General features: G+C 39.4%; 1 protein-coding gene across 1 annotated transcript in view; it reads left to right on the top strand.

Annotated features, from left to right (window-relative positions):
• The first annotated feature begins 8,077 nt into the window (after nt 1-8,077).
• Nucleotides 8,078-26,546, top strand: part of LOC109912424 (activin receptor type-2A) — a 322,124-nt gene continuing 303,655 nt past the window's right edge. Inside the window, exon 1 of the mRNA XM_048599566.1 lies at nt 8,078-8,589. Within this exon, the coding sequence (XP_048455523.1) occupies nt 8,535-8,589 (55 nt within the window). The 5' untranslated portion in view covers nt 8,078-8,534. The remainder of the gene's footprint in view (nt 8,590-26,546) is intronic.

Here is a 26,546-nt window from a genome sequence, read left to right on the forward strand (position 1 = left end):
TGAAGCCTTGGGAATGCTTCAATTACAATTTCTTTTGAAAAAAATTAGCTGAAAGGGTTTGATCATTTTTGCGTCTAGGTAATCAATACTGTTGTACAGATGTAAAACCTGGCTCTTGAAGAAAGCAGAAAAAGGTTACATATGGCAGGAATGAGTTGTTGTGATGGATCTGCCATGTCTCAAGAAAAGGCCAGACTTGAACTGACAATATCTGACAGAGCGTCAGGGTGACTTAAGCAACCAAGAACGTTCAGTAGAATGGATGGTACTGACTTGTCCAATGAAAACCAGAAGGTCAAATTATGAGGAAATTGGAGTAGACCAGGAAGGGGTAAGACCAAACAGGAGATGGAAGGCTGAAATCCAAGATGATCTGGAAAGAGAACAACCTCCAGAGGGAATAGCCCATGTTGGTGATAAGTGGGGAGGTCTAGTTTCAACTGCAACCCCACCTATGAGAAAAGGGACTTCAAATTAATGGCAATTTTGCGGTCATTGAGATTTCCCTCTCGATGCAGAGGCTGGTAACATAATAGAACTCAAGGGAAATCTACATTGAGATGATTGATTGAGAGGGGTTTATTATCCACTCCAAAGGGGCTGTTGATTTCAGAGCTTGAGACCCTTACTTGCTCTGATGTCATGTTCCCAAAATCCAGCTTTTGAAGCGCTCTGCCATTCAAAGAACTTGCTTTCAGCTCACCTAAATAAAGGAAACAGCCAGACCAGTTCTAGTGCAATATAAAGAGAATTCAACCTGGGTGCTATTCAGGTGTCTTAGAGTTTATAGAGATCTTCAGCAAAGGGTCCTTTGGCCTATCATGTCTGCATGAGGCAAAAACAACATTGTAGTCCCATTTTCCAGCACTTGGCCCATAGCCTGTATGCCTTGGCATCACAACTGCACATCTAAATATTTCTAAAATGTTATGAGAGCTTGTGTCTCTATCACCCTTACAAGCAGTGAGTTCCAAATTCCCCAACATCCTCTGGATGAAATAGTTTTTCCTCACATGCCCTCGAAACCTTCCGCCACTTACCTTAAATCTATGTTGATTCCTCCACCGAGGCAACAAGTTTCTTCTAGTCTATGCCCTTCATAATTTTATACATATCAATCATGTCCTCACACATTCTCCGCTGTTCTGAAGAATTCAGTGAGGAATTCAAGCTGGTGGCAGAGTAGGACACACCAGCCAGAGATCGTTGGCTTTTTCCTCTCGTGTTTTTCTCTCTTCTGTTTTCTCCTCTTCTGCCAGGCACCCAGAATGGTCCAGGAGTGAAATGGGGGCAGACAGCAGGACCGATGTGAAGATAGCTACTGGTTGAAAATAGGTGGCACCCAGTCAGACCATGTGGAAGCCTTTTTCAAAAGACTGCAATGTTTGTCTTTTTAGTTTTATTTCTTATTTTCCTATTTAGACTATGTATATCTGTAATGTAGTTAACTTTTTTCCTTATTTTCTCTATTTTTGTACATAAGATTTGGACCTAGGTATTTTGTACCTAAAATGGCACTGTGTATTGGCGACGTTGTACACTTTTCACTATACTCCTGTTCTTTCAGGAAATGAGTGATATTGAAGTCAGGGATGTGTGTGTGAATACTCTGGCAAACTTCAATATGTTGAAGGAGGAACTTTTGGGTATCCTAAATTGCATTAAGTTAGACAAGTCCCCAGGGCCAGATGGGATCTATCCCAGGTTATTTAAGAGGCAAGGGAAGAAATAGTTAGGGCAATAGCAGATATCTTCTCATCCTCTTTGACCACCAGCAAGGTTCCAGAGGACTGGAGATTAGCCAATGTTGTTCCTTTGTTTAAGAAAAGAAGCAAGGATAATCCAGGAAATTATAGGCCAATGAGCCTGACATCTGTGGTGGGGAAGCTCTTGGAGAAGATGCTGAGGGAAAAGATATATGCACATCTGGATGAAAATGGACTAGTTAGTGACAGGCAGCATGGTTTTGTATGGGGAAGGTCATGTCTCACCAACCTGATTGAATTTTTTGTAGAGGTAACAAAGATAATTGATGAGGGAAGGACAGTGGATGTACTTTATATAGACTTTAGTAAGGCATTTGATGAAGTCTCACATGGCAGATTGGTACAAAAAACTAAAATCACATGGGATTCAGGGTGGGCTGGCTAGATGGATACAAAACTGGCTTGGTCATATAAGACAGAAGGCAGCGGTGGAAGGGTGTTTTTCAGAATGGAGACTAGTAACTAGTGATGTTCCACAGGGATCAGTCTTAGGTCCTCTGTTGTTTGTAGAATATATCAGTGATCTGGAGGACAATGTGGGTGGTTTGATTAGTAAGTTTACAGATGACACGTAGATTGGTAGAGTTGCTGATAGTGCTGACAATTGTGTAAGGATAGAATAGGATATAGACAGATTGGTGACTTGGGCACAGAAACGGCAGATGGAGTTTAATTGACAGAAATGCAAAAGGGCTGCATTTTGAAGGATCAAATTTAGGTGTGAATTATACTGTAAATGGCAGAACCCATAGGAATATTAACATACAGACGGATTTGGACATGCAAGTCCACAGTTCCCTAAAAGTGGCAACACAGGTGGCCAAAGTGATTAAGGTATACGGCATGCTTGCCTTCATCAGCCAGGACATGGAGTACACGAACTGCCAAATCACATTGCAGCTATATAAAGCCATTGTTAGGTCGCATTTGGGGCGGAGTACAGAGAAGGTTCACCAGGATGTTGCCCGGTCTCAAGGGCATTGGCTATGAGGAAAGGTTAAAAAGACGAGGATTGTTTTCTTTGGAAAGATGGCGGCTAAGAGGAGACCTGATAGAGGTCTACAAAATTATGAGAGGCGTATAGAGGGTGGATAGTCAGAGGCTTTTACCCAGGGTTGAAGTTTCAATTACAAGGGGGCACAGGTTCAAGGTGAGAGGGGAAAGTTGAAGGGAGATGTGCGAGGGAAGTTTTTCCGTACAGAGAGTAGTAGGAGCCTGGAACGCAATGCCAGAAGAGGTGGTGGAAGCAGGCACACTGGCAACATTTAAGAGGCACCTGGATCATTACACGAATAGGGAGGGATATGGACCGAATAAGGGCTAGGTTTGTTTTTTTTAGTTTAGTTGGAGGGCCGAACGGCCTGTTCCTATGCTGTACTTCTTTTTTGTTCTGTTGTTTTGTAACTTGATTATGTGACAATAAACCTAATTCTAAGTCTCAAAAAAACACAACTTCAATCTGTCCAGTCTCTCTCCAGAACTCAAACTCTCAAGTCAAGGCAACATCCTGGTGAATCTCCTTAGCACACTCTCCAGTACCACCACATCCTCCTCTAGTGTGGATTCCAGAATTGCACACAATACTCTACCTGTGGTCTAACCAATTTTTTGTACATTCCAGCATATCTTTGATGCTCTTAAACTATGCCTCTTCTAATGAAGGCAGGTATACTGTACATCTTCTTCATATCATCCACCTGTCCAGATATATTAAAAGACCGGTGTCCACGTACTCAAAAGGTTTCTCTGATCCTTGTTGCTTCCCAGGGTCCCACCATTCCTGAAGATTAAACGTAAGCATAATTTGAATGGATGCAGTGTGTAAAATGGAAGTTGCAAGTTTCAGAGAAGATGACCATTTGAAATTATCTGCATTTTTATTTTAGATATGTTGCAAGTAATATTCAGGAAGATTTTATTTGGATGCTGCCGCCACTGTGTTGAGAGTCAATTCAATTCTCACCTTGTCCCTTTGAAAACTCCATCCTGCCAATGCATTTGGATGCCATCACAACATAGTTTCCACTATTTTCCTGGCCCTCCCCCAATTACAATACGAGGAAAATTTTGTTCAAGAGGCATACTAGGTTCTGTAATTTTTACAAAGTCAGACAGAATCATTTTTTATTTGGTCATTAACAGCACTTTTATTCTCACTTCTTGGTTATATAACTGTACATTTGGTTGTTTTATGGAACTGAAGAAAGATGATGGAATATGTGGAAAAAATTTTGCTTCACTACATGAGCCCTGAATACTTATCAGTCAGTGACCAGAGAACATAGTAGCAAAAAAAAAGTTGACTTAATTTAAGATTTGACCATTGTTGTTTACATTCACTTTTTCAAATAAAAGAGGTCAATCCAAATAGCACCATTTTCCACCAATTATAAAAATGTCTTTTGTGTTGATTTGTTCTGGGTTTTGATGAAAAATACAAACCAGAAATATTGACGCTCTTTCTCTCTTCACAGATCCTGCCACACCTGCCGAGTGCTTCCAGCATTTTCATCTATGTCTATATTTTGTGCTCCTTTTCACAAAGGAAAATTTAACCATTACAGGAACATTGCATTGACAAACTCTCAACATATACAGGCATTAATGAAACATTTCATTGGCTTTGACCATGTGTTATTTAAAAATGCTGCAGATTTAAAATTGCTTTCAAGCATTGATAAAATTATGCCTCGATTTTATTTTGGTTGTGATGGTATGTTGTCATGTCAAACCTACCTGACAATTTCCCAAGAAATGTGAAGTGTTACAATGGAAGGTAAAAGCACATTGATAGATAGTCCCATATTCATAATTATGAATATGGGACTATCTTTAGGTTATTTAAATATGTAATTAACCCCTCAGCTTGCAATAATTTATACAAATCACAAATAAGCTTTCATAGAAATATTGCAACTTTTAAAACATCATTAATTCCAACTTTCTAACAATGCCATGGTTCTTTATCAATTAATACACAGCAGCTCCCCTCCATGACTACAACTCAAATCGCAGGCCTCCAAAGTTATTAATCAAGAACCTATTTCGGTCTTAAATACACTCAATGAGTTGGTCTCCAAAGCCTTCTGTGGCCATGAATTCCAAAGATTCACCACCCTCTGGCTGAGGAAATTCCTCCTTTACTCAGTTTAGAAGGGTCTTCCCTTCATTCAGAGACCCTGCCCTCAGGCCCTAGTCTCTTCTACTGCTGGAAACATTACCACAGCCCCCTATCTAGATCTCTCAGTATTCTGTATGTTTCAATGAGATTCTGTAGCCGTTAATGCCAAGCAGGGATAAATGAATGGAGATAACAAAGTAAAATGGGTTTGAATGAATTGGCAGGCAATATCATCACTCTTGACTGCTGTTCATCATTGCCCAGTGACCACTGCTTTTATCTGGCATTCACTTAAAAGCAGGTATAGTCACACAGTATTAAAGGCACTAGATAAAATGCAAATTTTTGTCATTGAGTTAAGCAGTGACAGCTTCTAAGATTGATTGGTTTCCTAACTGACTTGACTCAGATCTAAAGAATAAATTTATGTGGCACACCAGAATATGGCCAGTACCTTGAGGAACATAATTCCAGGATGAGTTTTGAATTTCAAGAAAGGAAGGAAGAAAACTAGATGAGATAAAAAACATTCAGAAGTGTTTCTTAAATAAACTGGTCATAATGAAAATTGAAATTTATAGCAGTGTTTTATTTTTAAATGGTGTCAGCTTCCATTTTACATTCCGAGTTGTTACATATAACTAAAAAGCAGCTCTGCACAAGATTGGGATTTAAAAAAAAATCCAGTAAATTAACAGTTTTAAAATATTTGCCTTTCTTTCCATCTTAATTTTGATATTCATGAATGCATGTTGCTTTTTTCGCCCGAGTGAATTGTTTTCCTCACCCTTCTCATTTCCTAACGCATGTTAACTCCCTGTCAAAGGTAGCAGCTGTTCTCTGGTACCTAGCTCAAGAAGCCATTATCCACGTATCAGCCTTCATAAGATCAGCAAGTTAATTGATCACCAGGCACAGCTGAACCTGACTTTTTCCCCTCAGTAACGTGATAACCCAGACACCCTCTGCAGGTTCAAAGCTTTAAGGGAAATCAAAGACATTGAACTCCAACGTAGCAATCCTACTAGAAAAGTAAATCTGTTGCCTACATGTTTATCAGAATTTCACTATTCTTAACATTACGGAGGATTTTCAAACTGTTGACAGACCAGTTCTTCTGGTTGGGAGTCAGTGGCGCGGGATTATATATAATGAATTACCATTACAGGAATGAGAAGGAAGAAGTTGCTTGGCGCAGAAACTTGTTAGACAATGTTGCAGGAGTCGCCATTACATTTTCCAAAGATTTAGGAAGTGTAGGTCCCATGTGGGAAGGTATTACATTTAAAGTTTTAACAAGTGATAAGAATAGGTTTAATTAGTAGAGGAGTGACAAGTGTGGGGTTGGCAGAAAGACAAACATAAAGGTAAAAGAATGTTTCTTCTCAGCCAAATTATGCCAGTTGACTGTCTTCATTCTGAGGTTATTTATTTTACGACCCGATTTTCTTTCGCATGATTGGTCACCAATCTTGCTGGTGGTCAAGTTAATGAGACCTTAAACCATTACACCCCATGGACGCCGAAAATATTTCAGACGAACCGGTTCTCCCATACCGCTCCTACACGTCGGACTATTAGAGTTGAATCGCACCTTTCAAAAAGGTGCGATCAGAGTGAAACGGTATTTAAAGAAAAGTAGTTTCCAAGCTTTGAAAGACTGATTGTTGACGGGCTAGTTTACCTAGAATTGAGTTATTTGCATATTACTGATCATACATACACGGTGTGTTGTGGGTACAGCCAATTTTTCATCCCGTCGCTGTGTACATTATCAACCCCACAATTAACATTGATTGTTGAAATGGCCACTTCTCGGGGAATTCTAGTTGTCTTGCCGTTTCTTCCTCTCTATCAAGATGGGGAGGGGTGTCAAATCCAGTATATACTTGCCGCGTAGTACGTTTTTCAGATTGAATATGCTTTGTGTAACGCGTGCACCACTTCTGAGCTGCACCTATGAGTCACCATTAAGGGGCTTTGTTCAATTACTCGCCGAGTGAATTGAAGAATTACAATTACCTTCAGTACATTCTTGCGTCGAGTGAGCGGCGACGGTAGCCGGAAGAAATAACTCAGAAGTGCAGTTTGCCACTTACAAATAAAGTACGTGACTGTGCACCAAGCTGACAAAATCTAATTGCATGCTCCATCAAAAACTCCGAAACAGCAATAATTGATGTTAAAATAAGGTCCGGATGAATTACAACACCGAAGCGTTCTGCTCTTTAAAATAGTGGACTGTGTTGGAAACTCACTACTCGGTCTAATTAACACTTGATATATCACCCTCGGACCCCTCACCTTCACTGTTCAGAGAGACAGAGAACGTCGCAACATTGGGCTGGTATGGAAAGAATATATTTCGACAAGAGACAGCTAGTCGAAGAACATTATTACCCCGAATACTGACTTGGCTCAGCCTCTAACTGGGCTAACAAGACGACTATAACAGGGAAGAAATATTGGGGCATCTCAGGCTGGTGCAACAATGAAAGATGCAGCAACTTCAGGGACCTTTCAAGCTAAAAATCAGTGAAAAGTTACAACTATTTTGGAGACGGATTGCATTCCAACACTGTGCACTTTTACCCTACCCACTCTACATATCTTGCGCATCACTTCTAACCAATTAGCAAAATTCCTCTTATCGGATCTGCACGGCAAGTCTGGAATTTCCTCGCCCCATTAATAAAGCCGCAGCTCTCGATTGCTGGAGGCGCACGTCAATCATTGCCATCAGGTTAGGTTTGAACGCTTCACCTCAACCAGTCCTATCAACTTGACGGCTATGCTCCACATCTTCCCTTCCCCTCCCCCCCCCCCCCCGGCCAAAACAAATACACACACACACACACACACACACATATATACGGTCACGCCTCCCTGCTGGAAGGGGATTGGTCAGGATCCAATAATAAACGCGCCTTTTTTTCGCAGGCGGGTGGAAACGAACATGTACAATACAGTGAAGGTCTTCTACTGGTCACACAGGACGTCAATCACACTGACGCTAGGCGGAGCTGTGACTGGTGACGGGCGATGCCAATCAGGTTACGTCGATTCGCCTCGCCCCACCACTCCTCGCTTTTGCTCTGTTTAGGAGGAGGGCCTGTTCGCGAGCTCGTACTGCCGTTTTTTTTAAATCCTCCTCGGGGCGGGGGTTGGGGGTGGGGAGGGGGAAGGAAACAAAAACAATTCAACGCCATTTTGGACTTAGGCCTACTTCGCTAATTATGAATTCCGGGAGACTTCGAGTACACCATTCCCGTCAAAGGAGCTGAGGGTTTGCATCGTAGCTTTTCTTCCACACCCTCTACTAGTTATGTGAATGGCGGTTGCTTTTTCTTCCTCCAAAATCATCCCTTGGTGGCGTTATCGGCTCTACATGTCAATATATTTTGTCAAACAAAAAAAACACTGACAACCGAAGTGTAGTGCTGTCGCTTAAATTCCCTATCTTTTTGAATGAAGTTGCCCACTGAAGAAGGGGGAACGTTTGCTACAAGGTGGATCGCTGCCAGCAGCAAGTCAGAAGACGTGGTGGAGTCGTAAAGATTTTTTTTCCTCGGCTGTGATACAACGATCGTTTTGTTCTAATTAATCTTTTTTTTTTAAAGAAGACATATCCACAAAAAAAAATTATCATGGGAGCTGGTACCAAGCTTGTTTTTGCTGTTTTTCTGATTTCGTGCTCCTCAGGTAGGTGATAATTTTTATTGGGTTCTCTTACCTCAGAATTTTTCTTAAACCAATCTTTCACGCACGTAAATCTTAAATGGCATGCGATTTTTTTTGTTTGTAGATGTTGCAATCGAACCTTGCAGCAAAAAAAAACAAGCTCGTAATTCGGCACAATCTATTTGCTGTTGGATGAATAAATTCAGCCAGTTTGTGGCGTGCATGTGTTGAGTTTCTGTAGTGCGGAGTTGGTGTTTTACTGTAATGTTATACCAACAAGCTCAAGGTGACTGATCGGAATAAAGGCAAACTTACTAAATACGTAGATAAACGACCAAGGGTTGACTTTGGTTTCATTTTTTCCCGAGTATTGCTAGTCTTGAACCATAAGTGACGTTCGATTTAAAGTCAGTATGTACAATATTTTTTCCGTGAAATTTGTACAACTTAGTAAAATCAGCCCCTTCAAAGTACAGTGTTTTAAAAAAAAGTAACTGAAAATGGGTGTTCCTATTGCAATCTGTTGCAAAGTGGAAAATCAGTCTTTATATTGAACAACAAAGATCCTTAGTGATTTTAAGGTGAAAAGTTTTCATTTTCCCCTGTACCTCCCTCTTCATCCTCACCCCGTCCCATGAGAGTAATTGTTTATGAATATTGTAAAAGATGACAGATGAAACGATAGTTATACAAAGCATCGCCTGTTTAATTAAAGTTTGAAACAAGTTACATTGCAATTTTGTTCAGAAAATTGATTTGCAGATATCGTCAAATGCAGACCTGTTGGTGAAAAGGTCACATTTAATCTGAAGTGATTATGTGCTCTTTTTAAAGGTTTCACGATCGGCTTTGTAACAGCAGCCATCGTGAGTGGTCCATTTTCATTTCGGAGCTTCGCCTGCTTTGTTATTTAGAAAATATTGCTGTGCTCTGAGTTATATACTACTTGTAGAACAATCATTTATGCAGAACAACGAGCAAAACAATATTCGTGTTGAAACTATACAGTTTGACAGTGCAAAGCCTAATTCATCATAATGTTTCATGTGAATGTTAAATGTATAAAAATTGAGTCGATGAGATGAAAGTCCATGACACGTAGCTGGTTTATGCTACGCATGTTCTCAGTATTGAGTGTTTATTTTCAATCGTAGTCATTAGACGACTTAATCACTATTTGGAAGTTGATTTCAGATGTTTAACGGTAGTGAACTGGCGGTTTCTTGGAATTTCATTTGTAAATTCCTTTTGCTCACTTTTAATCTTGGTCTGCAAAAGGCACAAGTCTGCAATATTTGTGGGACTACATTGACATCTTGTAGAAAGTATTTTTTTTCCAAAACGTTTTAGTGTGAAAGAAAAAGCTAGTTATAGATTAATTCAATACGGATGCCTGATGCCCATTTTGTAGTCAGTTCTAACATTCTCCTGTTGTGAAACATTTTGATGTATTTAATCTTGATGTCCGAATCTTGTTTGTGGAAAATAATTTGTTTCCATATCAGAACTGTGAATGATGTGCTTCTGTATAATAAAAAAGATAATATAAAATAATGCAGTCAAAAAGATATGGTAAATTGGCTTTGCCAGCATTCAGTTGTCGAATTTATCTGTTTATAAAAGTAACCATGTGTGAATTTACCAGATGCGAACCTCCCTGTTTTAGCAAGTAGACTCAAGCGCAATTATCGAATATAATTAAGAACATCTGATGGAATTTATTCATTAATTGTTTTCTATGGCGAACATTGACCTGTCTAGTATTGAATAGCAGTTGTAACTTTTTTTACGAGGCAATGTTCTTTATGGTTGATTTGTGTTTTGAGTAGATCCTTTTTGAAGGTATGTGGTGGGAAACGTGGCTGTCCAAGAGACTTGCTCAACGTAGCTAGTTTTTCACTCTGTAGCAAGATGTGGCAGACAGGCCCATTTTAAAATGTGTGTCTTTTGAATTCAAGCTGAAAATTTGAAATAGCATACTATGCATAAATTATAAAACTTCATTTACCAAAAGGGCTATTCTAAGACCAATAATTTAAAAGCTGTTTTAAGTATAACTGAGCAACTAGTTTATTGCAATGCTTAACTTACTGCATTTACAATGGTTAACACTGCTGTAAGCCTGATTGTAGCCAGCAACCCATGTTTAACATTTAGATTTCATATTTCTGTAGGATTTTTAAATATTTTTAACTACTGGAAAATACTGTATCTATTATTCAATAGCCATTTCTAAAGTCAGCAGTGGTCATTGAGAGGGTTAGTATTTTACTTTGTTTGCTCGAGTTTTGCATTATTTCATTTTGCATACAAACTATTTTTCAAGTTACTAATTGTAAGATTCTCAAAATTTTGCCTTTTTAAAATTAATGTGGTTAATGGAAATCAATTTATTTGGCATCATGTGTACTGATTTCAAGGTATTGTGATATATTACGTAGACTTTCAGAAGTGTGATTGGATGACTTCAACTACTAAAATAGGACTTTATCAGATACATCATGCCTAACTTTGTGAGATCCTCCTGTAGAGTAAATGATGAACTAGTTTAGGTCACTGGATTTAGCATTGCAGTGATGAAATGGTGTCATAGTCTGCTTGTCCACACAGAAGTGTGCGACCACATGTCTTTTACTTCTGTGGTTAGCAGGTATTTCCGTTGCAGTTCAAATTGAAATATCGCTATTGCATTGTTTGGTGACTGTTAGTTTATTTTAAAACATTATTAAACTAACAGTTATGAACTGTAGATATAATTTTATATTTAGTTTGGATGGGGATAGAGAAGGAAACTTCAGAGGGAAGCAACTACGTAAAATGCTGTGGCCCACTTCACGCAATTATCCAAATATATCTATAGATGTCCATGGTACAGAAAGTTAATCACCATTAAAGTTATGTTCTGTCTGCATGATTCACATATGCAATATTTGATAAGTTGTTCTTCATCTTCATGGATATTGTATAAAATATTTCCAGATTGCAGTTTTGAACTCTAAAGGAAAATGCAATAAATTGCTGGTTAGATTATTGGTCTTTTAACCCTAAAATTTTTGAATTCAAAAATGTCAGAGGACACGAAAAGTACCTTTTTTTGATGGAGTGAAGAGTCCAGCAGACGACATAATGACTATAATTCAAATCCCTCAACATCCCTTATGAGGAGTTTTTGTTTGGATTCAGAACAATGGTGTAGGAAGTAGAAATATCATACTGCACTGTAACACTTAACTTGCATTCTGGCTTAATCTTACAAATCTTTTCAAATTTCATGTGTAAAATTAAATGTTTTTCAAGTACCATTGTTTCACAAATCACAGGAACATATCAATGTGGTCATACAGCATAGTGTCTTACACTAACTGAAACCAAATCAATCCCATTGAACAATTCTGCCATTTTACTGTAGAAGGGGCAACTACAGCTATGCTAAATGGTTTAGTTCCATTGGTGTAGTGAAATGGAAGCTTGAATCTTTGTTTTGACACCAGGATAATTGATTATGTGTGTGAGAGAGGCATAACCTCCTGTTAAACTCAATTATTTTTCTAAATATAGAATACACTGCAAAATTTCAGAAATTTTTTCAGGCAAGTATTTTCCAAATTTTATTTTGTTGAAATTATTTTTCTGTATTTTGCAAATAACCTATTTGTTACTGTAAAGTTACAATTTACAAATAACTATTCCAACGGTATCTTCAAAATGATTTGTTAAATTTACTCTATTCTGTTTATCTACCTCTCCCCACCCACTTCCTCCAATCAAACACTGTATGCATTTAAAGTTGCCCAGTGGCAGGCTGGTGTATGTTATGGATGTAAATTTTTGAAGTCAGTGAAAAATTGTCCAAAAAATCATGTCATGTATTAACGTATAACTTTAGGAATGAATACTTAATTGAGTCCACTAAGTGCATTGTAGTGCTGATAAACAGATGGCTTTTAGGGTATAAAGCATGCAGAAGTGTTTCAAGTGGTCTCAGGTTGTGAAATACATGATATAAGTGCAAGTCCGTTTATTTTATTATGCTATTGCCATAGAATCAAATATAGAAACATAGAAGATAGGAGCAGGAGGAGGCCATTCAGCCCTTTGATCCTGCTCTGCTATTCTTCACGAACATGGCTGATATTCCAACTCAAAAGCCTAACCCTGCTTTCTCTCCATAACCTTTTGATCCCATTCACTCCAAGTGCTATATCTTGTCGCCTCTTGAATACATCCAATGTTTTGGCATCAACTGCTTCCTGCGGTAATGAATTCCACAGGCTCACCACTCTTTTTGGGTGAAGAAATGTCTCCTGATCTCTGTCCTAAATTGTCTACCACGAATCCTCGTCCTGTGACCTCTCATTCTGGACACATCATTATTGGGAACATGCTCCCTGCATCTACCCTGTCCAGTCCTGTTAGAATTTTAGAAGTCTCTGAGATCTCCCCTCCCCCTCATTCATCTGAACTCGAGCAAAAACAATCCAACCCAGTCAATCTCTCTTCATACATCAGACCTGCCATCCCCAGAATCAACCTGGTAAACCTTTGCTGCATTCCCTGAGTAAGAGTATCCTTCTTCAGAAAAGGAGATCAAAACAGCACACTGTACTCCAGGTGTGGACTCACCATAGCCCTGTACAACTGCAATAACACATCCCTCTTCCTGTATTCAACCTCTCGCAATGAAGGCCAATGTATCATTTGCCTTCTTTACCACCTGCATGCTTACCTTCGGTGACTGCTGCACAAGGTGCAATAATAGATTCAGGAGTAAATCTTGAAAAAAATAATTCCTATGAAGTATTCCCTTAAATGTTACAGATATGTTTGAATAAAATTTTTGTTCAACTTTTCCTGATAGTAAATATTCAGCATTAGAGGTTTCCACTTTGACAGTAATTCAAGATTAAATAATTTCAATTTGTGAATTTTTTTCTTGAATCTTGTGGCGATCCTATTTCTCACCATGCATATGTCAGTGAGCAGTAAAGTATGGCAAAAGTGGCATGAAAAATGTTAATTCATGCTGTTCGTTTTAATTCAATGGATGTTTCATTAAACTGCTATAAAACAGTGATTCTAATAAACCAATATATTTTAATTAGACCAGCAGCTATCAACCTTTTTTATGATCTAAAGTACCTGTCAATGTTATACTGAATCCTGGATTTGGATTCTTTGTACAACATTTCAAAACTTATTTGGCATTGTGTATGGAGTTAAATCTAATTGAATTTGTTTGGTACATGTTTGATGTTAATGGTAAGGGGAACCTGGTGTTGTGTAAATAGATCAATTTGAAATATTCCAGAAGTTTGCTTTGATATTGCTCATATGAAGTTGACTGATCTATGATATTTGCAAATTTCCATTTTATTCTTTGAAACTCCTTTCAATCTTAATTATTTAATTTCCAAGAAATGTGTGCACACAAACAGGTTGTGCATTTATGTTAACTAAAATCAAGTGCTATTATTGATGACATCAGTAGATAGTTTTAAGCTATTTTCAAAGCTAAGTATGCCATCTTTGTTTTTCTTTGCTAGCATGCCAAAATGTGTGCACTGTATTTCTAGAATAAAGCCACACAGGATGTGTTGGCAAGTACATTCAATATTGCTGCCAGGAAGGTTTACTTTCGAGCAAATAATTGCATATAGTTGTACAGGGATATCTGTTGTATTGCACACAGTGAAATAGTGTTGTAAAAGCTTCGACCAGTTCCACAGTTTTTGTATAAAATTAGAACAGATTGTTTAGGAAACTCATCAACCATAACTGTATCCACCATTATGATTTTTAGTCTCTTTTTAGTCTGCTGCACAATTTATAGCTACCTGCAGTCAGAACAATTTTTCCCGATTATACATTTTGCAGTCCTGTCAGTCTCTCTTCATTGCTGATGGATGCTTATTGGGGTACTCAATGCCATTTTATTCTGCCTCTTGTCACCTTGTAGAACCAGGTATTCTTTGCTGATTGGCTGTGACTATTGTTCTTCAGAGACTTTATTGAGTAGCTGTGTAATCTAAGGTAGGGTTCTGACTTCAGTGATAGCAGTGTCGGTGTGGCTAGTCAAAGGCCAGGCGCATCCAGTTGGGAAGGAGATTTTGGACAAATCAGAACTAAAACATTGCTGGAGGAAACCAGGAGTGTAGGAATGATTTACTATGTATCACAATTCTCAAAAATCAACTTAACCAGTTCCCCCTGTCCCCTCGCCTTTTAACTCATTTGCAGTTTTTGGAATCACAAAGTCATTGTAAGTCTGTTTTATAGTATTGCACTGCATAACCAGTAAAAGCTTTCAAAGTACCTGTGTAGGTTAAATGTCGAACTTTGTTACTACATGAGGATTGTTTTATGGACAAGTGGAAAAATTTCTACTTTTGACTTCTACTGTCCCAACATTGAAGAGTCCAAGTTTATTGTAAATCAAGGACATCAGTAGTAGGTCATTCAGCTGTTCGACCCATTATGTATTCATTATGAACATGATTGATCAATACTGTTTTTCTGTTCTTCTCCCATGTCTCTGTAATTTTAATAAGTGGAAATCTATCAACTTCAGTCTTGAACATGCTCAAAATCTGAGACCCACAGTCCCCTGGGGCACTGAATTCTAAAGGTTCACCACCTTTTTTTTTTGAGTCTATAAATTTCTCCTCTTCCTGATTCTAAATGGCCTGCCGGTTAGTTTAACTCTGTCCCCTGGTTCTGCCCATCCCAGGCAGGGAAACACTCTTCCGGCATCGACCTTGTCGATATCTGTAAGAAATTTTGTATGTTTGAATGAGATCACCTTTCATTGGATAATGATGCTCATTTAATGAGCTGGTGCAGGCACAATGAGCCAAATGGTCTTCTCAGTGCTGAAACACTTGAGTGATTCTTCTAAATTCCACAGAATAAAGGCCTGATCCACATATTCTTTGCGCATAGGCCAACTCCTCCATCTTGGGAATTAGTTTGAACCTTTATTGCACTCCTACAGTGACAAGTATATCTGTCCTTTTGGGCTTCTTGTGGTGCAATGACGATGTCCCTGCTTCTGAGCCACTCTGCCCACGTTCATGCCCCACCTGTTCTATGGATGTGTCATAAGATATCCAAACAGGTTGATTAAAATAATTGCCTGTAGGCATAGAGGCTAAACTACATAAAATACTCCGTCGTCCCACCAAGTCTCTATACAATTTTTGTAAGAAATTTCCGATTGTGCTTATGCGCACTTTTTCCAAGGGAATTTTTTTTTAAAATAAGCCATCTTTTTAAGAACATGAAGCTATTTTGCAAATTTGCGCAGATCTGTCAATTTCAATATGCAATAAATGACAGGACACTGAGAACCCCCTAAAAAAAATTACAGTGTAAGATGAGACTATTTAGCCCATTGTCTCTATGCCAGCCAAATTCCTCTTCCAGCTTTTGGGTTGCTACCCTGTAGTTCTAGTACTCCAACTATAGGGAAATATAGAAGAATGGGGATCTTGGAGTACAGTCTCTGTAGGTCACAGATCTCTGAAGGTGGTAGAGACAAGCAGATAAGTTGGCTGAGAAGAAAAACATTAGCTTTTCTTCCTCTTGTCATCTTTGTCTTAAAGAATGGGGTTTAGGCTAGAACAGTAAAGCAGTGATTTGGCTGCTTTAGTTACTTTGTATCCGTGCACACACTCTTGATGCTTTCATTAGTGGGAATGTTTTCCCCCTATTTACTCTGTACAAACATCGAATGACTTTTGAATTCTTCAATCTGATCTCTTTGCCTTCTCTTTCAGAGAACAATCTCAGCTTCTGCAATCTATCTTGATAACTGAAAATTTTCATCACTCGAACCATTGTCATAAACCTCTTTCACGCTGAATGCCTTCACATTATTCCTAAAGCATAGTGTATAGGACGCAGTACTGCAGCTGAGGCTGACCTAGTATCTTGTACAAATTCAACATAACCTCCTTGTTCTTGTACTTTAAACCCCACTTAATAAACAGTAGAATACTGTATGCTTTATTAATGCTGTCAACATGTCCTGCCACCTTTCAATGGTTTATTCACACATCCACTCACCTTTTATTTTATACTGTCTCCACGACCTGCCTCTGAAAATGCATTACTTCACTCTGCTACCCATTGATTTTAATCTGCCACCTTTTCAGCCCATTCCTCCAAGTTGTTGACATAATTCTGAAGTTCTATACAAACTTCTCACAGTTCACAAAGCTTCCACTTTCTATCAAAATTGAAATTATGTTTTATACACCCAGCTCTAGATCATCAATATCTCTTTTTTTTTGAAAAAGAGTGACCACACTGTTCCCAGCAGAGGTCTACTACAAACCTTCCCAGAACAAAAAATTCTCCAATAACCATTATTCGGTTTGTTGTCACTTCCAGTTTTGTATCAATGTTGCTACTCTTCCTTTTATTCCACAATTTCCAACTTGGCTCAGAAGTCTGCGCTGCTTTGTGTCAAATATCTTCTGGGAGTCCACATATGCTACATCATCAGCATTGTCCTAATCAATCTACTGTTACCTTATCAAAAAGTCCAGTAAGTTAGTTAAACTTGTTTTTCCCTCTGTACTTTGGGTGGGAGCCTCCTTGCAACGGGGGTAGATGTTGATGAAATTTAACATTGCCTTCGGTATACTAATGTAGCCTTTGGCTGACTGAGGAGCAGCGTTTGATGACAAAGACCCTCAATCCAACACCAAGCCTATGGTCTAGAGGCCAGGAACCAGGCTTCCTGTGTGCATTATCTGGGCAATGTACAGCAGATATGTTAAACAACTTCAGAAATATCACAAGCAATGCCTCTTGAAATCCTACAACACCAGAGAGGAAGAAAGTTATCCTCAATCCCAAGGATGTGAAGAAGAAGGTTAATTCTATCTTGAATTCTAGTTCCTAAAGTTTTCAAAAACAGCAAAGTTAAATTGACTGCTCTGTAGTTGTTTTACCTACTTTACCCTGTCCTTTGAACGTGGACAATGCTTGCAATGCTGTAATCCTCTAGCATTAACCCGAAGCCCAAAGAGGATTGCAAGAATTTTGCCAGTGCCTCTTCAATTTCCATTCAGTATCTTAGGATGTATCTCATCTGGTGCCAGTAGATTGAACTTAAAATTGACAAAGAACCTATCAAATACTGCCATAGAATTGTACAGTAGAGCACAGGAACAGACCTTTCAGCCCACTATGTTTATGCTGACCATTATGCTATGCAAAACTAATCCCATCTGCCTACACATGGTCTGTATCCCCCTCTATTCCTTGCCTGTTCATGTATCTGTCTAAATGCCTCTTAAATGTTGCTGTTGTCTCTACTTCTACCACCTTCCCTGTCAATATGTTCTAGTCATTTGAGTTTTCTTTCACTATGACCTAGGTCGCAGCTTCATTCTTGGAAAAGACAGATGTAAAGTATTTGTTTCATACTTCAGCTGCACCCTCTGTCTTCATGTGTAAAATCCTCTTTTTGATCCCTAACAGGACCACTCCTCCTTTTGCCACCCTTTTAATATTTATATATTTTTAGAAGACTTTGGGATTCTCTTCTATGTTAGGTACCAGTCTGTCCTCATAATCTCTCTTTGCTTCCTTTATTTACTTTTTCATCACCCGTCTGAATGTTTGTATTCAGCCTGGTCTTACAACAGTTTACTCAATTCCTACCTCTTCTATCATGCAGGGAATTCTAGATTTGTTTGCCCTACCTTTGCATTTTGAGGATATATACCTTGTCTGACTGTATCTGTCCCATCTCTCTCAGGAGGTGGCATATGTTTATCTATGGGGAGAGATACAAAAGGGTCTAGAGGGGCTTTTTTTTAACACCAAGGGTGGTGAGAATCTGGAAAGGGTTGCCAGAGGTAGTGGTGGAGGTGAGTACAATTCTGTCATTTAAGAAACATTTGGACAGGTAGATGGATAGGCTAGGTATGGAGGGATATGACCCAAATGCGGATAAATGGGGCTAGATTAATTGTGAAAACTAGGCAGCATGGACAAGTTAGGTTGAAGGGCTTCTTTCAGTGCTGTAAATCTCTACGACTCTGTATCATTTTTTGTGCCAGTCTTTGGATTTTATTTGACCAGAATCATTCTTCCTTCATTGAAGTTTGCTTTCATATACTATTCTTGCTTTGGATTCTTCTTCTTCCTTTTCCGTTGTCATCCTTTATCACACACTGATAATTGTATCCAAATGTTTTGCCACTATGATGGAAGCTATATAATTTAAATATTTTGAGAGTTTGGATGTCATTATAGTGGCATATGGACATTTCATCTATTTTTATGAAGGAGTATTAACTAAGTCAGTTTTTCTGAAACTGACTTTTGAACCAGTGTGTGCCTCCTAGAGTGTTAATGGAAATCTGTTTATTTTGTGTATTTCAATTTCTTCTCTCTTCTGTCTTAAGCCCTACAAAATAAACAGATTTCTGTTAATACTCCAGGATTTTACTTCTGAAAAACCCAGAGATTGGAAAGCTCTTGGGTCATTTGGGGATCTGACTGGAGTCCAATCGAGTATAAACAGGTACCAAGTATAAATGAGTTTATTCAAACTGTTAAGGAAGAAAGTTACTTCAGTACAAGTGTATAGTCTGTGAATCTTTCCAAACCAGGAGCTTTTGGTTAGAAGAGATAGTAGGAACTGCAGATGCTGGAAAATCTGAGATAACAAGGTGTAGAGCTGGATGAACACAGCAGGCCAAGCAGCATCATAGGAGCAGGAAGGCTGACCCCTCATCAGAAAACTCGCAGTGATTATTCAAAGCTGAGAAAGTCTAAATCTCAGTTGTGTCTGCAGATTTCCAGACAGGAACTGAGAAAAACCAGTTGAGTAAAACCTACAGATTTGCTAAGCAAGGGATATTTCTCTGAATTTTGAGTAACTGAGGTGCTGGTGTTGGGGAGCAGATGGAATTTTGTTTTGCTGCATGTTTTGACATATGTAGAAAGCTTCATTTATTTTAGTCTTATTTCTTTTGCATAATGAACTTCTGTTTTATTGTTAAAACCAGATCTGTAGCCTTGTGTGCTTATGTTTCAGTGAAAGACCTCCTTGTTAAATTTAAAGAACAGTCTTACCAAACCAAATGTCATTCTTGGACTTGTCTAGTAGTAGTATCAGCTGGGATCATACACCATGGACATGTGACCTTCTTGACCCATCACATTCCTGAGAACCAGGTCTAGCAGTGCTACCTTTTGCATTTGAATGAAACCACAGTGCTGTAGTAAACTCTGTTCAATACACTGTAGGAAATCTTGTCCCCCTTTGCTTTTTACAGTGCAATGATCCCAGTCTATATTCGGGCAATGAAAGTTTCCGTTTCTAAACGTTCTATAACTGTTGTGTATCTCATAATTTTCTTGCAGATTTGTTCTTCTGAATGCTAAACAGTTGGTGGACTACACTGAGCAATATATCTATCTTTCTGTTTCTTTGCTTCTGTCATTGATTCCATCCGTGATCTTTCTGGGATATTATCCTTTTTCCAGTGCTGTAATGCTGTCCTTTAATACTGCCATTTCCTTACCCTTTCTGCCTTTCCAATCTTACCTGAATGTCTGGTACAATTAGTACACAGTTCTGCCCTTCTTTGAGCTAGATCTGTTATAGGCTTAACAACATAATTCTACTTTGTGATCTGCACCTACAACCTGCCAATCTTACTGAGGATATTCGATATATTCATATGCATACACAGTATCAGTAACTTAACAGCCACTCGTTCAATTGCCTTTTTCTTCTACTTGTTTACTGATTTGCTCAGGAATAATCCAGAGATTTTTCTTTAAACTTTATTTGCTTTCCTGTTTTCTACCTAGCTCCCTCTGTTTTGATTGCAAAACCGCATCCCTTTTTCTTCTCACGTTGTTCGTTCCTCTATAGACCACAACTGATTGCTGTGCGGGTCGTGAACAATTAGTGCTGGAAAGAGTAAAAAATGTATCTTGATATTTTCAGGAATGGAGCATTTTCACTATAAGGAAAGGTGAGGTAGGCTAGGGTTGTTTCATCTGGAGCAAAGGAAGCTGACACAAAATTTAATTAAGAGGGCTATTTGGATGATTCTTGTCTACTCTAGATCCCTTGGGTCGGTAATGAGGGGTATAAGTTTCAGGTAATTAGTAGAAGAATGCGTATTGGGTTTGAGAAGTCTTTTCACTGGAATTTATAGGAGATCCGGAACCCGTGGCCTGAAACCTTTGTTGTATTGTAAGTAAATATGTGGCGATGAAATGCAGCTACCTGCACGGTCATGAACTAAGACCGGAAGGCACAATCATGCTGAATGATGCTCTCTCCAAGCACAGACATGATGGATTTTTGGTGTTTCTATGTTCACATTCTTCAAGCCATTCACAACCAAGTTGAAGGTACTTTTATACCATAAGTCATTTTTAATTTTGAGGGCCGGCTGAATAGCCTGGGGCTTTTTTCATAGAAGCATAAGAGGTTGAAAGGTGACCTTACAAAGGTTTATAAAATTATGAGGAGCATGGATAAGATGAAAAGCAAAGGCCTTTCCCATAAGGTGGGGAGTTCAAGATTAGGAGTCATATTTTCAAGGTGAATGGAGAAAGATTTAAAAAAGACACGAGGGGCGACTTTTTTTACAGAGTGGTTATTATGTGGAATGAACTGCCATAGGAAGTGGTGGATGTAGGTAGAGTTATAATGTTTGAAAGACATTTGGATAAGTACAGGAATAGGAAAGGTTTGGAAGGATACGGGCCAAACGCAGGCAGGTAAGATTTGTTTAGTTTGGGAACATGGTTGGCGTGGACTAATTGGCCCGAAGGGTCTGTTTCCATGCTGTATGTCTCTATGACTAGTATATTTTGTTATATTCTTTACTCCTGATCATTAAATTTAGGTGATGTTTTTCAGATTCAGGATTTGAAGTTTAACAAAAAAAATAGTGCAAGTTGTCTTCGTCTGGAATGTGAGATTAAAAGAGTGATGCCAGACTTGCTAGAAGAAATTAGTCTTGACTTAGTGGCCAAAATTTAGTAGCTCAAAATTTAGCTGAAACGTGATTAGACACGAAATGCAAGTCTTTGAATTAGTTACACTTGTTGATAATCACCTCCAAATTAGATTCAAATTTTAAGACAATAATTAAAATTTACTTCTGCTTTTCATCACTTATATAAACGATTTGGATGAGAACATAGGAGGCATGGTTAGTAAGTTTGCAGGTGACACTAAAATTGGAGGTGTAGTGGACAGTGAAGCAGGTTGCGTCAGAGTACAAAGCGATCTTGATCAGATGGACCAGTGGCATGAGGGACCTCCGATGGAGTTAATTTAGATAAACGTGAGGTGCTGCATTTTGGAAAGGCAAGTTGGGGCAGAACTTATACAAATTATGGTAAGGTCCTCGGGAGTGTTGCTGAACAAAGAGACTTTGGAGTGCAGGTTCATAGCTCCTTGAAAGTGGAGTTACGGGTAGACAGGATAGTGAAGAAGGCGTTTGGTATGCTTGCCTTTATTGGTCAGTGCATTGACTTTAGGAGTTGGGAGGTCATATCATGGCTGTACAGGACATTGGTGAAGCCACTTTTGGAATACTGTGTGCAATTCTGGTCTCCCTGCCATAGTGTGAAACTTGAAAGGGTTCAGAAAAGATTTACTAAGGTGTTGCAGGGTTGGAGGGTTTGAGCTATAGGGAAAGGCTGAATGTGCTGGGGCTATTTTCCCTGGAGCATCAGAGGCTGAGCTTTAACTTATAGATGTTTGTAAAATCATTAGGGGCATGGATAGGGTAAATAGCCAAGGTCTTTTCCCTGGGTTGGGGGAGTTCAGAGCTAGAGTGAATCGGTTTAGGGTGAGAGAGGAAAGATTTAAAAGGGACCTAAGGAGCAACGTTTTCATGCAGAGGGGGGTGCATGTATTGAATGAACTGCCAGAGGAAGTGGTGGAAGCTGGTACAATTACGACATTTAAAAGCCATCCGAGTGTGTATATGAATAAGAAGGGTTTAGAGGGATATGGGCCAAATGTTGGCAAATGGGACTAGATTTATTTAGGATATCTGGTCGGCATGGCCGAGTTGGACCGAAGTCTCTGTTTCCGTGCTGTACATCTCTATATCTCTACTTTGCTATCTGATTTGCATATTTTACGTTTTAATGAATAGGTATGCATAATGTGTTCAGACATATTGAATGTGGGAAGGTTGATCAGCAAGTTTGCAGATGATACGAAAATTGATGGGCTGGTTAACATTGAGGAAGACAGCTGTTAGATTACAGCAGGATATTGACAGGCTGGTCAGATGGGCTGATAGTGGCAAATGGAATTCAAACCGGATATGTGTGAGCTGATGCACTTGCACAGGATAAACAAGGCAAGGGAATAAGTTGTGTTTGGTAAGGCATTGGGAAGTAAGTTAAGAGATCTGTACTATCTAATGAAACTAATGCTTTAACCATCACAAAGGTTATTTCCATCTGTTCACCTGATCTTGCTTTTAGCCACCAGTTGCTTTATTACCTTCACCTTTCAGCTCATGCTGTTTTGACTTTTGTGTATTTTTGACCATTGAAAACTCTGTTGCCCAAATTCTAATTTGCTTGTCAGGTTCAAAGAATATTGTTAGTTTTTGGTCACTGAAATTTGAGTCAGTCAAACTTGAGGCAAACATTTCACTATCGAAACAACAAATGCTGGAGATCACAGTGGATCAGGTATCATCCAAGGAGAGAGAGCAAGCTAATCTTTTGAGTGTAGATGACTCTTCATCAGAGCTCATTAACACATTAGTAGTTTTAGAATTTACTGTGCACAAATTGGCCGCTGCATTTCCTACATTTAGTACAGTCACTACCCTTCTAAGGTACTTTGCACGTACTTTATATTGAATAATGTATGGTGATGAAAAGGTGCAGTGAGTCAGTTATATGCCTTTTGTTTTTAACAAACAAATCCTGAATGAAACTTGTAGACTTTTTAATCTGTACACCTTCCATTGCTAGCAAGCAATTAAAATGTAAAATAGGAGCAATTTACTGCAGATGCTGGAATCAGTACTGAAAACAACAAATACTTGAGATTACGGGGGGTTAGGCAGCATCCATGGAGAGAGAGTAAGCTAATGTTTTGAGTCTAGATGACTCTTCATCACACTTGAACTATCCACATCCTTTCTCCCCCAGCATGCTACACTCCACCCCCCAACTAGCACAAATGCTGTCCCCTCCACACTTGACGTCAGCTTTGAAGAGTCACCTAGACTCTTCAAGCTAGCTTGCTGTCACTCCATGGATGCTGCCTGACCTACTGTGATCTCCAGCATTTGTTGTTTTCAATTAAAATGTGAAGTAAGGATTATTATAGCCTTATTGTGAGAAGTGGAAATTAAGTAGTTGTTGTTGCACCCAAGCATATGAAATATCTATGCTGATCTAAATATACTGATGTTACACAAACCACCCAAGCATGTCAAATGTCTATGCTGATGTAATTGTGCTGATTTTTATGTAAACCTTTTTTCTGATAATCAACCATATTTTTCATTTTGTATAACGTGGAAAATTTACCAGTTTGATCCCTTGATTTACACTTTACACATTTTGGTTTTAGGGGTGGTTTTTTTTCTTTTATTTATTCATTCATGGGATGAGGACGTCGCTGGCTCGGCCAGCATTTATTGCCCATTCCCAATTGCCCAGACGGCAGTTAAGAGTTAAGCACATTGCTGTGAGTCTGGAGTCACATGTAGGCCAGACTAGGTAAGGATGGCAGTTTCCTTCCCTAAAGGACATTCATGAACCACATGGGTTTTTTCAACAACCAATGGATTCACGGTCATCATTAGACTCTGAATTCCAGATATTTTTTATCGAATTAAAATTCCACCATCTGCCATGGCAGGATTTGAACCCAGGTCCCCAGAACATTACCTGGGTCTGTGGATTAACAGTCCAATGATCATACCACTAGGCCATTGCCTCTCGAGGGAGTTTGTTTTTAATTTGGGTGCTGCTAACTGACCAGCATTTATTGCCCATCCCTAGTTGTCTTCGAGCGGGTGATAGTGAACTGCCTTCTTGAACCACTTCAGTTCAAGTGCTGAACAAAAACAAATTTGCTGGAAAAGCTCAGCAGGTCTGGCAGCATCTGTGAAGGACAAAACAGAGTTAACGTTTCTGGTCCGGTGACCCTTCCTCAGAACTGATGATGGCTGGGAAAACGTCAGTTTATATGTGGAAAATAGGGAGGTGGGTGGGGTAGGGAGTAAACGATAGGATAGAGCCCGAAGAGAGAGAAAGACAGTTGGACAGACAAAGGAGTTGCTAACGATCAGGCTGGGAGGGTGAATAGTTGTTAATGGGGACTGTTAGTGACTAACAGCAGGGGGTAGGTATTGGCAGGCTTTGTGGTAACAAGGCCTGGTGTGTGGGGTGGGGGTCTGGGACATGGGAGAGTTTAGGCCCTAAAATTATCGAACTCAATATTGAGTCCGGAGGGCTGTAGGGTCCCCAAGCGGAAAATGAGGTGTTGTTCCTCCAGCTTGCGTTGGGCTTTGCTGGAACACCGCAGCAAGCCAGAGACAGAGATGTTGGCCAGGGAGCAGGGTGGTGCGTTAAAGTGGCAGGCAACAGGTAGTTCAGGGTCTTTTTTGCGAGCAGAGCGTAGATGTTCTGCGAAGCAGTTGCCAAGTCTATGCTTCATTTCCCCACTGTAGAGGAGACCACATTGTGAGCAGTGAATGCAGTAGACTGGATTCTGGGAAGTGCAGGCGAAGTGTTGCTTCACCTGGAAGGTATGTTTGGGCCCTTGGATACTGGGGAGGGAGGAAGTAAATGGACAGGTGTTGCACCTTCGCCAGTTCCAGGTGTTGGGGATGAAGGAAGTGTGGACCAGGGTGTCCTGGAGGGAACAGTCCCTGCGGAAGGCGGACAAGGGAGGGGAGGGGAATGTGTGTCTGGTGGTGGCATCTTGCTGGAGGTGGCAGAAATGGCGTCTGATGATCAGAGGAATGTTCTGAGGAAGGGTCACCGGACCCGAAATGTTAACTCTGTTTTCTCCTCGTGGTGGAAGGGATGGCTGTTTGACGATGTTGTGTCAATCAAGTGGTCTGCTTTATCCTGGATGGTGTCAAACTTGAGTGTTGTTGGAGTTGCACCTATCCAGGCAAGCGGGGGTATTCCATCACACTCCTCACTTGTGTCTTGTAGATGGTGGACAGGCTTTGTGGAGTCAGGAGTTGAGTTACTCGCCACAGTATTCCTAGCCTCTGACCTGCTGTTGTAGCCACTGTGTTTATTTGATGAGTCCATTTGAATTTCTGGTCAATGGTAACCCCCCAGGATGTTAGTAAAGTATTCAGTGACAGTAACACTATTGAATGCCAAGGGTCAGTGGTTAGACCATCTCTTTTTGGAGATGGTCACTGCCTGCCATTAATTTCAACAAAAGTGAAAAGGAAATGTTTGACCCAAGATAACTGTTTATCTTTTGTCACAATCTAATGGATGTATGATTTCAAAGGAAAATGGAATTGCTGATCACCAAACTTGGGATGCACCTCACCAACAGGCCACAATACATTCTCACTAAATATTTTGGGAATAAATGTAACTGCCAATGTTGTTCATATCCTTAGAACAAACTGAAAATAACTCAAGGTAAAGAATAAGTTGGTAACCAATATTATTTCCTAATCTGCAGGTTTGCATTTAACTTTAAAATGAACAGGTCTGTACACTCCCAAAAGGTGTTGAAGTATGCTTGTTGCTTGCTAGGTGTGAGATCAAATCATGTAAGTGTTCCATTTTGTAATGGTTCAGCAAGAAAAATAGAATTACCTGGCAATATATGTAGTTCAGATGCTTGGTTCTCAGTCAGTTGACCTTTGTACTTGGAATTGTACTGAAAATGCTGTCGATATTATTTGGTTTTCAGTATCTATTATTGTTTAATTTGTTAAATTTTCACATTACCATACTCTTAGAAA

This window comes from Rhincodon typus, chromosome 7 (assembly GCF_021869965.1).
Source record: "Rhincodon typus isolate 14 chromosome 7, sRhiTyp1.1, whole genome shotgun sequence".
Classification (NCBI taxonomy): domain Eukaryota; kingdom Metazoa; phylum Chordata; class Chondrichthyes; order Orectolobiformes; family Rhincodontidae; genus Rhincodon; species Rhincodon typus.